We start from the raw sequence: 14,346 nt of genomic DNA, 5'->3' as shown, positions 1-14,346 counted from the left end.
ATATATTATAGGTATAGTTGATCAAGAAGCTCTTATTCATGCTCTTAAGAACAAAATTATTGCTGCTGCGGGATTAGATGTAATGACGCCGGAACCTTTGCCAGAGGACCATCCTCTTGTAAAACTTGATAATTGTGGTAGGTTATGTTTCAATTTTGTATGTTTAAATCTCTTAAAATAATGCTTTTGCTGTTTTATATAACGTCTTTTTGAAATTCTGTTATGCTAAATTATTTTTGCATAACATGTTTATTGGTGTATTATTTATTAATGTTTGTTTTTATAGTTCTTACACCGCATATTGGAAGCAACACTGAGGAAACTTTAAATGGTATGGCCATTTTAGCAGCTAAAAATATCCTTGCAACATTGGATGGTGAAAAAATGCCAGCTGAATATATTTTATAAAATGATTTGATTACTATTTATTTATTTCAACCAAAAGAAGTTGCATGATTTCAAAAATTATTATTAATCCTTGCATTTTTCAATTATTATGTACATAATACAATTGTTGATTTTAATAAAATATTTTAATTTTCAGTTACTTGACTTTATTTTAGCATTTTTGAGATGATTTTGATATGGTAAAATAATTTATTCCTACGATTTACAATTTAATTATTTTACTATAAGTTTTCTTCCTGGTAATAATTAATTTATATAGAATGTTTAAGTGTTTGTAGATTGGAGTATTTTATTTTTATTTTTTGGAAAATCATTGTGTTGTGTTTTTTAAAATATGAAATACAAAACACTCAGTGTTATAAAAAAATTCTTTTTATGATTTTTGAAACCTATGGTATTATATTATATGAAGAGATCAATTAATACTTAGTGGTCCAAAATAAATTATGTTGGTAACTTGACCATTTTCAATTTGTTGGATGTTGATTCTACCAGGTTTTTAGAAAAAACAAAATAGTTGGAGAATATTTTTACTCAGACTGTTTTCAAATGGCAGCCATAGTTATGGGCCAATTTCAGTTCATGCAAGCATTTGTGGTTTCACCATTCAAAAACTATATGACTTAAATAGATGAAACAAAATTTTAAAGGTGATGGGTCACTCTAAAAGAAAAATTTTCACAGCAGATTTAATTAATTCTTACTATTAATATGATAAAAATTGGACCTGAAGGTTAATGCTAAAATTTTTAAAAATAATCCATTTTCAAAACATTTTTTGTATGAGAAGGAATGCTTTAAACAACTTTGCTCCTTGTGTTGTAGGTTGGTACTAATTAGTAGATCAAACAGAATGAATTTTATTTTTACTGTATGTATCCTTGGTTATTTTGATCTCTTAAAATTAAAATTTTGATCTCTTAAAATTAAAATTTTTTACCTACTTTTACACTCTTACATTTTCACACTGCTGACCTAAAGATCCCTGAGCCCACTCTATCCCCCAAGTATGAGAGGTTGAGCAAAAGATTGGGAGGATATCGTAACAGTGATGGGTAAGAATGATAGAACAACTGAGTGTGGCTACTATTGACCAATCAATGTGTCCAAAATAACCTATAAAATGTATACGATTATTAAACGGGTTAATGACACTGATAGAATTACAATTAATTCAAGCTTGTTTCTGACCAGAAAGACAAATCCAGGGCTGATTGCTTAGGCTTGTTCCAACAAGAGTTTTACCATCATCGAACTTGTGGGCACTAGTGGGATAGAGGTTTTGAAATGGAAAACAGTACTGTTTATGATCCCACCAGTTTGATTATTTATGATTAGTGAGATTAGTTCACATAAGTTGGCGAGGGTACTGACATTTTGCCTTGGAACGATGTGTGAAACAGAGGGTCCATTAGCTAAGTCCATTGTTATTTATATTTTTTATGAATTGAATCGAGAAAATTCTGAGGAGGAAAACTGCTTGGGTTTCTGTTAATAATGTGGAACACAATGATAGTTCAGATATAGGTAATCCCATATGAAAACGAGCTGATGGAAGACTCCAGAAAAACCGCAGCAGGCCATAACAGAGTGGCTAAAAGAATTCTCTTTTAAAGGACAGCCATAAGAGCACAATTGTGACTGTAGTTAAAGATGAAGAGGATAGAACGTAGTTACTTACCTAGGAATAAATATTAGCAAATCCAGGAAAATAATTCAATAATTGTTCAACAGTATGAAAAAAAGAGAATAATATCTATTACCAGATCTGTAATACTATAGTTAGAAAGAAAGAGGTAGGGAAGAAAATCCACCTCCATGTCTTCAAAGCAATCTTTTCACCTATATTATTAAATGGCAGTAAAAGTTGAGCCACCCAAGAGAGGTAGTTAAGAAAGATAATTTTCATGAGTGCAATTCAATCAAAATATAGTAAAACTTGTGTCAGCAGGTTTCCCATTAAAGCTAAAAAATGGAATGGAATTAGTTAAAAAGAAAAAAAATGAGATATTTATTGTAAATATTTTTAAAATTAAGTATTTAGAACTGAATAGTACTTGAGAGACCATTAAGAGTTAGTGTAGTTTCACAAAGTTAGTTCTTGGTCAGAACTGTAAAACTGCAACATTAATTTATTATTTGATATAAAAAAAGAATCACATTCACAACACTTGAAATGTCATGGGTTCAGTTCTTAAAAGTTATTTTCTTGACCAACGGTTGTACCATGAGGTGATATAGTAATCCCCAAGCTCAACCACATTAAATTTTATGAATTATAATTTTATTTTTATTAGTATAAAAAACAAGCTCCAGTGGTGAGATTAATTTTTTTCACCCTCCCACAGTTATTATTGTCAAACATTAAATTATATCAAATTAAACGAATTGTAAAGAGATAATGCCTTCTTCTTTGCTCCAGGAGGTAAGAGAAAAAATAAAAAAAAAAAAAGGAAAGAGATATGTATACTATAAAATAACACAATGAATGACCTTTGATTTTCATAGGGACATTTAAAGGTGAAATATAAGTTCTAAAATCTTACTTATGCTTTTATTATTACTGTTTTATATATCGCATCTGTCATTTACCTTCACTCAGAAGGGAAAACCAACTGATACTTTTCATTGTAGATAGGGATTGTACTAACTTGTAGCATTCGATATAAGTTAGTGTTAAAGTTCCCACGGCTGTACTTTATTTTGTATACTAGTGTCATTTTATTATAAGTTTTTAATTTATAAAAAAATTGTATTGGATACTAGAACACTCTTTTAAAAGATTTGTCAAAGTCAAATCATAGTTGAAAATCTCCTTAATAGGTAGAGCTAGTTTAGAGTTATTTGGAAGGTTATGCTGGTAAACCTTAGCTGATAGTATAATCAACAGGTTTATTGTTGATAAATTCTCAATAGGAATAAATTTCTATGATAATGTTTAATAAATTATGTGACAGTTGTATATAGCAAATCAATGTTATTTTTGCTCAGTGAAATTGCCTAATTAAGAAAAATGTTTACTTTTAATTTTTTAAAAAATGTGGATAGTGGTTTGTTTAAGCCTATTTCTTTTCTATTTTTAATTATCATCATTAAATATGAGAAGTATATTTACATTTTCCATTGTAGATGATTTAAATGAAGAAAAGCATTGTGCGGATGCTGTTGAAATCAAGCCTTCTGGAAAGGAATTGAAGCAGTTTGCTGAACCTTTTATAGGCTGTGCCTATAAATTTGGAAATGATATAGAGTTAAAATCTCTCCCCAAAAATTGCATTGAAAAAGCTTTGGAAAATGATGTCGATTTAAATATCAAGAAAGCTGAAGACTCGCATTCAGATTTAGTTTCAGGAATATATGAAGGTATTGATTTTAAGAATTATCTTTTACATGAGGTTCCCTTATGATGCAGTTACTTCAACAGCTTCAACTTTTATAGGTGGTCTTAAAATTTGGGAGTGCACTTTTGATTTAGGACATTATTTAACTCACCAGTCATCCAAAAATTGTTTAGAAAAAAAGATAGTTCTGGATCTTGGTTGTGGTGCTGGTTTGTTGGGTATCATAGCATGCAAGCTTGGTGCCCTCCAAGTTGATTTTCAAGACTATGTATGTACAGTTTTTCAATTAAAAATTTATATAACTAACTTTTATTTTCAACTGTGTGAAATATTATGATCTATTGGTAAGTTACTTTTTAGGAACTTAATTTTTTTTCTCTTTTTTAAAAGATAGGTAAAGGTTTGTTTCATTACAGAGCAAAATTAATATAAGAACTATATATCTCACTGCCAATTAATTGTAATGAAGAGTTCTTGTTTTGTAATGAAGCACTCCTTTTCAAAGCATTTCTTTTTTTGATTCAAGTTCTTCTTATATGAAACTTATACATTAAGATATACCTAATAAATTTTCTTGATGATCTATGTACTCATTTAAATAATAGAGAGTATTTGTTGCCATTCAATGTGTAATTTCCCTGTATTTGTTTATACATTAATGTTTATTGATTTTTTCATAACTTCATAAATGTTCTTTGATCTTTTTTTTTTTACTCAACAAGATTATAAGAACCATTAGAGTTTAACTGAGTTTTCAATCTTTTGTCATTAATATTTATGTATTTTTTCAGAATGCTGGTGTCATTAAACACTTAACAATTCCAAATACATTATTGAATTTTTCAGAACTTCCCAAAGTAAGATTTTGGTATGGTGATTGGGGAGGTTTTAGACTAGGAAGTTTTTATGATGTGATTTTGACATCAGAAACAATTTACCAACCTAAGGCATACTTTAAACTTCACGAACTGTTTAAAAACTGCCTTAAACCTGGTGGTTTTATGTATCCTTTGTTATGATATTTAATAATTTGTATTTTATTGTTAATACATATTTTTCATTTCCATTTCCAGTTACCATTTTTAAATTCATTAATTAACTACATAATATTTGACATTGCTGACATATCTCATTAAATTTCCCACAGGAGACACAATAATCCCGGACTATTGTATCATAACCACTTTTATTAATTTCTTTTTCATTTTGGTGTTCATTATAATTTTTCATTTTTTTTTTCCTGTCTCCAGGTCACAATAAAATCACAAGTGTATATGCTATGCCCCCTTCTCAGCATCTAATGTCACAATAATAATATACAGAATACTTTCTTTGACTTAGTTCTTTAGGAATTATTTATATTAGTATTTTAATTTCCTTCATGAAAACAAAGCTTCCCATCTTTGTTTGTGTGAAAGCAAAATTATTCACTATTTTAAATTCACTAACACAGTTCACAATATTTTATAAATTAATTAGGTCCTTAATAGATAAATCAACCATACCGCAATAATACTGTACTGTTTTTGAAAAACAGGAGGGCAGGCCAGTATCTTTTCTTGTTTCAGTAGTGCATAATTTGTTAGATCCACTGAAATTTAAAAAAAAAGTTATTTATTCATATTTTGTTTTAATTTGAATTTTTTAAATTATTTAATTATATACTTGTATTAATTTTCCGTCTTAACTTTGCCTTCCCCTTCCGCACGGTTTATGGTTCCTCTATTATTTTGTTTTATGGCTCTGTTACTATTTTTTCAAGTATAATTTTCTTATCAAAGTTATTAGAATTTTGGCTGCAAAGTCCTATTATTTTGGAGTGGGTGGAAGCCTTGGCGAGTTTCTCAGCTTTATAGAGAAAGAAAATATATTTACATACAAAAACGTTTGGTGTTCAAATGAAGGTAAGGTTATGTCTTTTGTTTTAATTTTTTAAGTACTCTTTAATGTCTTGTATTATCATACTGATATCAATGTTTTTCCCCATTTGATTTAGGTATCAAAAGAGAAATAGTTGAACTTCGTTTCAAGAAAGATGTATGATTTGATATTGTAAAGTCAGTTATAGTTTTTGGTTTCATTACCTTTTAAATAAAATGTTTTAAATATCAAAACTCTTTCTGTATATTTACACTAAATATGTAAAATTCTGTACATAGTGAAAGGATTATGAAGAATGAAGAATTATATTAAAGTTTGATATAAATACTGTCTTTTTATTTTGTTTTTTTACTGAAAACAAGTTTTAAAAATTTAAATATATTTCCTTTATTAAAATATATTTGGCTGCAATATTTTGGAAAAGTAATATCCTTTATCCTTGTGTAAAAATTATGAAATCAATCCTGTAACTAAAATAATTACATTAATGAGTGGTTTTAGGTTTTATACTAGAATTAGAAGGTAAAATATATATACATACCTAACCTTAAATTTTTTTTAAGTCTCACTTGAATATAAAAGAGAAAATTATTTTGTATCATAAAATACTTAAACAAGTTATTTCAATCTGGTTCAATGTTTAGATAAACTTTATGATAATATGAGCATCAAAAGTTCAATAAAACAGTAAATACTGAAGTACTTCCTCAGATCTTTAGTTTAAACTGTTGAGCTTGTTTGAAATGTCTATTGATATAAGAGGGTTTATTATTGAAAGTCATGTCCCTAATATTTGAGAACTTTTGAGTTAACAAAAAATCTAGTGGTGGGGGTTTTAAATATATTAGTAGTCAAACCATAATTTTTAAGTCCTATGTCTAACATCAATATAAATTTTTTTAAATTTAAAATAAGTTTTTAAAAACTAAAATTACTATAATATTAATTATAGTAAATATGTATTGAAAAATTACACTTTTAATGAAGTTGAATTCTTAAACTTTTTTTTAGTGAAAATATTTGTGTTTTTGTTAAAATGTTTTTATAATCAACATAGTATAGTCATTCAAATATGTGTTTGAATTACATTTCATAGAAGTTACTTAATCAAAATTTATCATATTTTTAAAATAGTTATTAGTTGTGATTATTATTTTTTATCTTTATCATATCTTAATGCCAATTGGGCAATTAATGTTTGAATAACACGATTCATGTTATAAATTCTATAATTTGGACCATTATGATGCAGAACACTGCTTATTGTACTAATTACTATTAACTCAAAAACATATAGCCAAATGCTTTACTAACATGGTGTTACAGCCTTCTGATTATAGTAGCTGTTTATAGTTCCTAAATAGTCATTTATATTTAAAGAGCTCCATATCAGAATGCAAGTTGTCCGATAAACAATTGATCTGGTATAAAACTTGAACAAAATTGATTTTGCAGTGAACAGCAAACTTCAAAGCTCTATAAATTAGTGACAAGAAGCAATACAATACAAAGTTGATTGCAGGAAGAGAATTATGGGTGGCAGTCAATAAAGATATCAAAGTAGTAAAAGAAAACTATTTATTGTTAATCAACGTTTTGCCCCAATTGGCAGGACTTTGCCAGGTCTGTCAGATTGAAACTAAGATGACAACAGGAACATTGGTTTACAATAAATAGTTTACTTTTACAATTATGAGAGATAGTTGACCGTGGATGATAAATGAGGAGAAGATAGTTGGGGGTGCGGTCAATGAAAAACACAAATAAGTATGATTAACTTATTTTAATGTGCCGACGTTTCGGCTAGAGTTTCTAGCCTTCTTCAGGGCTAAAAACAAAACAAGATAACAACCACAGTAAGTATAGAAAAATAAAAAAATATAAAAAGAAAGTATAAACAGAATAATTTTACACATACAATGAATAATTTTACAAAATAGAATTAATAAAATGAAGTGATGAGAGAAGCGGGAAATAAAATGTATACATAGGTAATTGAAAAAGCGTGTACAATAACTTACTTAAGGAAATGAAATAAAATTACTTAATTACGTAAAATTACTTTTACTATTTTGATACCTTTATTGACTGCTACCTGGACTACCTTCCTACAATCTACTTCATACTGTTAACTATCTTCTTGCAATACAATACGAAGTGTTTTATACTTTAACTTCTTCCAAAAAAAATTCCTGAGAAAAATGCATCTATCAGGATATCTAAGAATCTTACATTATTTTATTCTGGGAGAAAGGGAAGAGGAAAGAAGAGGGATTAAATTCGCTATGTGCGATAAGATTTTGGTGACAATATTAATTAATCATTTCATTTTAAAAATAAAATAAAATCTGAGATAATATAAAAAGTGTTTTTTATTCATTTAATTGATCAAATGATAATAAGCCACATACTATTTATGTTTGGGATTATTTTTTTTTTTTAATAGTGTTACAGAAAGTATTAATCAGCAGGCTTCTTTCTGCTTTCATTTATTATATTGAAGAGGAATTTTCAAACATGATAATAAAAGTTTGTATGTTTAGAAAAAATTGATTGTTGTATTCATTTTTATCATATTGGTAAAAAAAAAATTAATAAATAAAATTTGAATAGAAAAATTAATTAAGAATGAATGGAATATGGTCCGGGTGCGGTCATATAAAACTCAAATAGTAAAAGGGTGTACTATTTTTATTGAGCCTATGTTTCAAACGTTCAAGTTGAACATATTCCATTCATTGATACACACTGTCAATCAGCAATCTTCCATTAATTAAGAATGTTTTGAATAGCTCATTATGTTTGTAATATTCCTGTGTAATAATTAATCACTTGCAATTTGTTTTTGTGTTTAATATTATTTACATAAGCTTATTTAATTTTATTGAATGAAACTTCAGTTTCTGTGGAAATTCTTTTTGAAAATAAATCGGAAGTTCTAACTCAGTGCAGGTAGAGAGAGCTAGAAGTAGAGTCACGTGATTCCTTCCAGTGGAGGGGGCAGTCAACTGTTGTTTTCTTGTCAGTGTTTCTTGGCAGTCGTTAGTGATAGTCAACTGTTGATATTTTGTTTTTTGTGACCGCCGGTTGATTGGACTCATTCTATAGAGGAATTCGATGAACTTCGTAAGTGTTTGCTATCAGTTATAATATTTTTTGGTATATGTGCCGCTTAAATCAGTGTTGACCGCCAAGACGAGAAACCGGATGAACGGTAGTACTTTATCCTAAAGAGCTTTCTTCAACTTTTCTCTTCATAAGTCTTAAGAAAAGGCTTAACACTGTTTTGCGTACAGAAACAACGCCAATCTACTGCATCAGTCGACGGGGTAAGTTAATTTTATTATTATATTGTACCAGTCTAATCTGTGTTAAGTTTACGTTAATGGTTTATAAAATAAGAGATATCGAAAATAAGTTCATAAATATTTTGTAATACTTCATTTGAATATTTTTCAATTCAAATGGAAGTAGAGGCAAAGCTATTAATGATTATTATCGGATTTATTATCAATGTCAGTTTTGATTATTATAATCACTTATGTAGGGTAAGTGTTTTTAAAACTTTCTATCTATAAACTACGATGAATAAATAATCATACAACCGTTTAATTGAGTAGTGTTATAAAAATGTATGATGTGCAAATTTTCTTTTATAATTTATTGGTTTCAAATTCGCTTGTATATTTTCTCTTGTATTTTGTTTACTAATGCTCTCTTTGCTTTATTATGAATTGAGTGGCGGGAAGAATGTATTCATTCCCTCTCAATACTCTTCGAAGTGTTAATCTTATCAGAAACATTAATATCGTATTTATCTTAAGATTAGGTGATTATTAAAGGTATTTATTTGATACTTGGATATGGATCCTATATATAATTGTAAAATCTTATGATATATTCCTATAATTTTGTACTGTTTATTCTTGTAATATGGTAGTATAATTAGATTAACGTATTCGTAGCCGAAAATCTAAAATAGTTTATTATTGGATTAATAAACAATCATTTCTTATTCGAATTTTGTATTATAATTAATTGGACTAATAATTCATTGAAATAATTAAGTAATTTATAAGAATTGGATTTTTTTTTCATTATTCATTTACTACAAAAACAAACCAACTTGGGCATAACCTTGATCCTCATTTGACCCTTCCTCCTCTCAACTTAATCAGGTATTTAATTTTGAACTACAATTGCAACGATATTTTAATTGGTTTCTTGTTGTAATCTATTTTTTTTTTTTAAATTTGGAAAATATTCGTAGCAATGTTTTTTGTATTCTATTTGTCCCCTATTGATAACTGTTTAAATCGCCTCTAATAGGCCATTCTTCATTTCTGTCAATTAAAATAAATAAAAATGCCCTTGTTTATTTATTTATCTACTAGACTATTTGTTTCAATTTATATTAATAAATAATGAGATATCCAAGCTCAATCAGTATTTTTTATTAAACAATATACAATGTCATTTATTTTTTTATCATTTCAATGCTTATTACGTCAAATAAAGCTTTCGCTTTAACATTTATCTCATATGCCACTTTTGAATTTTCATTATTACTAGTTGCATTTTCCATAGTTTAGTTTTATTATTTTCTGCTGCTGTTAATCAGAAGTTATGTATTCCCGTTTGTGTGTCTTAAATATGTTTTACTATTTGTTATTATTTTGACTATTTTAAAATATAAATATCTTAAAATATGTCTACAAATTAGTTCTTTAACCCCTTGTGGGAAAATTAAGTATGGTATTTTTTCTTTGGAAACGATTTAATTATATAAAAAAAAACTGATTATACAGAATCTAATGCCTCTGAACTCAAAGCTTTTAGTTAAGTTAATAGTGTGCAGTACACCATAATTTCAATTTGTTTTTTAGATTATTTTTTTTTTCAGTGCGATTGCATTACTATCTAAAAATGATTTAACATTTTATGCCTCAAGGTTTTATTTAGTTTTTTTAGTCAAGGTTTGGTAAGATGTTCTTTGTTCAAATTATTTTGATTTGTAATTGGCGGCACTTATTTATCCTCGTAATAGCCATGATTCTTCATTATATTATTATTAATTATTGGAGAAGTTTTTCGGGGGGTGCCGTCAGCAAAGAACAACATAAATAAACTAAACCATATTTATTTATTTTATGCCGACGTTTCGACCTGACTTTCAGGTCTTCATCAGGGGTTGTGGCGTAGAAGGGCCTTCTATGAAGACCTGAAACTCAGGTCGAAACGTCGGCATAAAATAAATAAATATGGTTTTGTTTATTTATGTTGTTCTTTGCTGACCGCACCCCCCGACAAACTTCTCCAATCATTAATCTACGATCAACTATCTACACCTCATATTATTATTAATTTTGATTTGGGTTATATCTCGTTTGAACCCCATTTCAACTGATGAAATGAACATGTTAGACCACCTAGAAATCCTAACAACTTAAAAAGATCTTTGTGTGATATTTGTTAAGAAGTGGTTTACAATTTCTTTGGTTCGTACTAAAAGCTATTTTAGTAAATCTTTGTCTTCGCCTTCATGCCATTTCTAGCGTCGAGGAACCTCGATCTAATGCATCTAATTGCGGGATTTCTTGGAGTGATTTGCTTCTGTTCTCTGTTACCCGTCGTATGTAATATATTCCTGGTGGGAAATTCTGGGACGATATGGTGGTCTCTCTGGGTCGATCTTACATGTTTTTCGTGGTTATCTCTCATCCTCCATTCGATCTACATGACCAAACTTCTTTAATTGTCGAATTTGAAGCAGGGTTGTAGCTCTGCTATCTCCAGGTCCTCTCTTATCTGTTCACTACGGCTCGCCGAAGGAATTTCGTTTTTGTACTTACTGAAATAAATCAGTGTAAATTTAATTCGTAGTTATAATAATTGTTTTGTTTATAGGCCAAATAATATTGCATTAGTAGATGTTTTTTATGTAGTTAGTAGTAGTTGTATGGTTCCGATTAAATATTTAATATTTTAGATAATTTTTGTCCCTTACTTGAAGGTACTATTTTTTAAGGACTCGACATCTTTATTACACATATTTACTTAAATTAAAAAGATTTCATGTGAAATTGTATGTGGATGTTTGATATTCATAAATCTATTTTAACTCAAAGATTATTTAGTATCACGATGTTCAAGTAGCTTAGATTGAAACTAATACTGGATACGATTTTTATTTATTAATGGTCCATTCATGAATAAATATTGTATCATGTGTTTTATCTATAGCTAATTTTTGCCCAACCCTGTTCTTATATGCTTTGATTTCCCATAAAAATTAAATGCTTAAAAATCTACTATGAAAGGAAATTTGTTTTATTGTCGATTTTAGCTCAAAAACAAAACTTTTTAAACCTTACTTCCATTCCCAGAAGAAAAAAGAAATGGTCCGATTTTTCCTTTGCATGGTGTATGCACAAACGAATGGCAAGCAGTACATTGAGAGGTGTGCGTGTCTTCCCCTTCTTTCTTCCTGTCTCTCCTAATTGAGTGGCTAAGATCGAATTAGCATATGTATCTGGACAAACTCCTCTAGTCCTTTCGTTGAATATACGTTAAGTGGTTTTTATCAGAACTTTTCTGATTTAAGTACTTACTTGAAGTACCATTCGTTGGCAGTGAATGTGAGGAATTGCTCGTTGGTCCGTGCTCTACGAGTCACCTGAATACTTCCTCTCAATACGGTGCTTTTATTCGGAGGACGACACTACCATTTCGTCAGTGTACTCCAATATAAATGGCAAAGATATGATATAGCGATGTTACGTAGTTTAAGCAGGTGGAGGGTGGTAGGCGTAGTATCGTAAAATAACCGAATCAAATAAAATAGTAAATAATAAAACTTATATATAGTGGTAATTTAGTGGGAGCCCGAATTAATGTGTACATCGCTGACGCATATATGACTTTTTTTGATTAATCGTTCTCCATTTGTTTTTCTTTTTTTCCCCTTAGTGATGCCCAGGAGTTATATTACATTTCAGCGTCTTATGAACGATTTTTTTCGGGGGATAGACTAGGAGTTATGTCCAATTTATATGTACGATCTGTTGGTGTTCAGCGATAGTTTAATTTTCTGTTAATAGTATGTATAATTTAATTCTAAATATCGGATATCATTTTTATGTTAATGGTGTGTTCATATTCTAAGATTTAAATATATTGGAAGATCAATGATTGTTCTCCCTTATTGATTATTTCGTGCTCGCTTGCGATCTGTAAGTTAGTTTTCCTGTTTTGTTCGTTATCTTCCTTTATTCTTGGTTTTACTCTTATCCCATCTTTCAGTTTCTTATTATATCACAACTGATAAAAAAAAAAAGTATTATTATAAAATAAAGTGCAATTATTCGTGTAAAAATAATTATTTTTTTATTCATGAATTATTATAATAGTTTAATATTTCAATAATACAAGTAATTCTTCTATGACTGCGGGAAGAGGAGAATTTTGAGGAAGAATTATTTCCATGAACTGCTTGATGGCGAAATAACTGTCATAAACAAACGTAATAATGAATCAGAATGTCTGGAAGATTGCTATGTCCCCGGATATATATGAAAATTCACCATTGAAGTTTTTTTCGCAACGATTTCCTTTTTTTTTTTTCATGATGCTGAATGAAAAATTTTTTTCATGAAATGCTGCACTCTTGATAAAGGCCACTTTTGAAAAACGGCAAAATTTCTTTTTAACTCTTCGGTGTGTCCTAAGCACAGCTATAATTAAATGAATTATGTTGATATTTGATAGTTAGGGACAATTCGACTGTTAAGAATTATTTGTTTTGCATTTCAAACAATTAAACGAATAATGAACTTTGGTCGTAGTATTCTAGAGGTGTAGAAAATTTTATAGACAATGTTAATCTAACAGAAATGATTAATTTTCTGGTTAATGGAGAAAATTTGAACATATTTCCAAAGTTCTCCTTTTATGTATTTTTGTTAAGCTGGCACCCCCAAAAACATGCCGAATCGTTGAGAAAAATCTTCAATGATTTTGCCTGAAAACTTGGCCGTCTGGACTGTTTTTATAGTTCTACCGGCTTCGCATATTAGCCAAAAATTAAATGTAATATACGTATTTCGTGAGCTTATCTCATATAATGCATTATATGATGTCATTTTGCTGTTTTTTAATTTCATCATAATGTGTCTGTTTAATTAATACCGGGGGTTTAGTTCTTTTATACTCTCCACATCACCCCGTTTTCCTGGTTAATCGTCTATTTCTCGTCTTCAACTATGGTAAATAATCGAGGCTCATCTAAACTTTTAATAAATTAAATACTGGATTTCAGACTTTCATGGTTTTTTAGACTTGTTTGGAGGGTTGGATTTACCTCCTGGTAATCCTTTACCTTAAATACCTTTAAGAAAGGAAATTGATCATTGTGGATTTGGTGACAAAAAAAAAGATTGGTGGTCGTTGATGAAAGTGTGGAATTCAGAAAGTCTTTTAAAGTCGTAATGTTATCATGGGATAAAATTAAAATTGTTATCACGAAGATTACTTTCCTGAGGAACTGACCTGCCGCAATGGATTGCAACGCTGCAATGCCGAAACCAAATACTAGCTAAAATATAACTAACGACAAAAAAGGCAACTGGGAGTAATATAAATATAGTAGGTCATATTAATATTAAGATAAATATATTAAAATAATTAAATTAAATTAAATCTGTACCGCAACAACCCA

General features: G+C 28.9%; 3 protein-coding genes across 3 annotated transcripts in view; all 3 read left to right on the top strand.

Moving 5' to 3' along the window:
* The window catches only part of LOC106677072 (glyoxylate reductase/hydroxypyruvate reductase), an 11,273-nt gene extending 10,730 nt beyond the window's left edge, over nt 1-543 (top strand). The window contains exons 7-8 of the mRNA XM_014414762.2: nt 12-137; nt 287-543. Of these exons, the coding sequence (XP_014270248.1) occupies nt 12-137; nt 287-408 (248 nt within the window). The 3' untranslated portion in view covers nt 409-543. The remainder of the gene's footprint in view (nt 1-11; nt 138-286) is intronic.
* Nucleotides 544-3,148: 2,605 nt separating this feature from the next.
* LOC106677360 (histidine protein methyltransferase 1 homolog) lies at nt 3,149-5,962 on the top strand. Its single transcript, XM_014415248.3, has 6 exons — nt 3,149-3,458; nt 3,538-3,771; nt 3,848-4,017; nt 4,541-4,752; nt 5,538-5,653; nt 5,746-5,962. Exons 1-6 carry the CDS (start codon nt 3,422-3,424, stop codon nt 5,790-5,792), a joined length of 816 nt encoding a protein of 271 aa, XP_014270734.1. The 5' UTR covers nt 3,149-3,421; the 3' UTR covers nt 5,793-5,962.
* A 2,682-nt stretch (nt 5,963-8,644) lies between these two features.
* Nucleotides 8,645-14,346, top strand: part of LOC106677286 (signal-induced proliferation-associated 1-like protein 2) — a gene marked incomplete in the record, with an annotated part of 238,749 nt that continues 233,047 nt past the window's right edge. Inside the window, 1 exon segment of the mRNA XM_067048516.1 lies at nt 8,645-8,959.

The sequence above is a fragment of the Halyomorpha halys genome, unplaced genomic scaffold (assembly GCF_000696795.3).
Source record: "Halyomorpha halys isolate HHAL.00 unplaced genomic scaffold, Hhal_1.1 Scaffold7.1, whole genome shotgun sequence".
Classification (NCBI taxonomy): domain Eukaryota; kingdom Metazoa; phylum Arthropoda; class Insecta; order Hemiptera; family Pentatomidae; genus Halyomorpha; species Halyomorpha halys.
This window is presented reverse-complemented; position numbering and strand designations above follow the sequence as displayed.

Coding starts and splice junctions, on each gene's coding strand:
- LOC106677360 (XM_014415248.3), top strand. CDS start 3,422: ATGTTTACTTTTAATTTTTTAAAAAATGTGGATAGTG. Junction 4,018..4,540: donor AAGTTGATTTTCAAGACTAT/GTATGTACAGTT, acceptor GTATTTTTTCAG/AATGCTGGTGTCATTAAACA. Junction 4,753..5,537: donor CTTAAACCTGGTGGTTTTAT/GTATCCTTTGTT, acceptor CAAAGTTATTAG/AATTTTGGCTGCAAAGTCCT.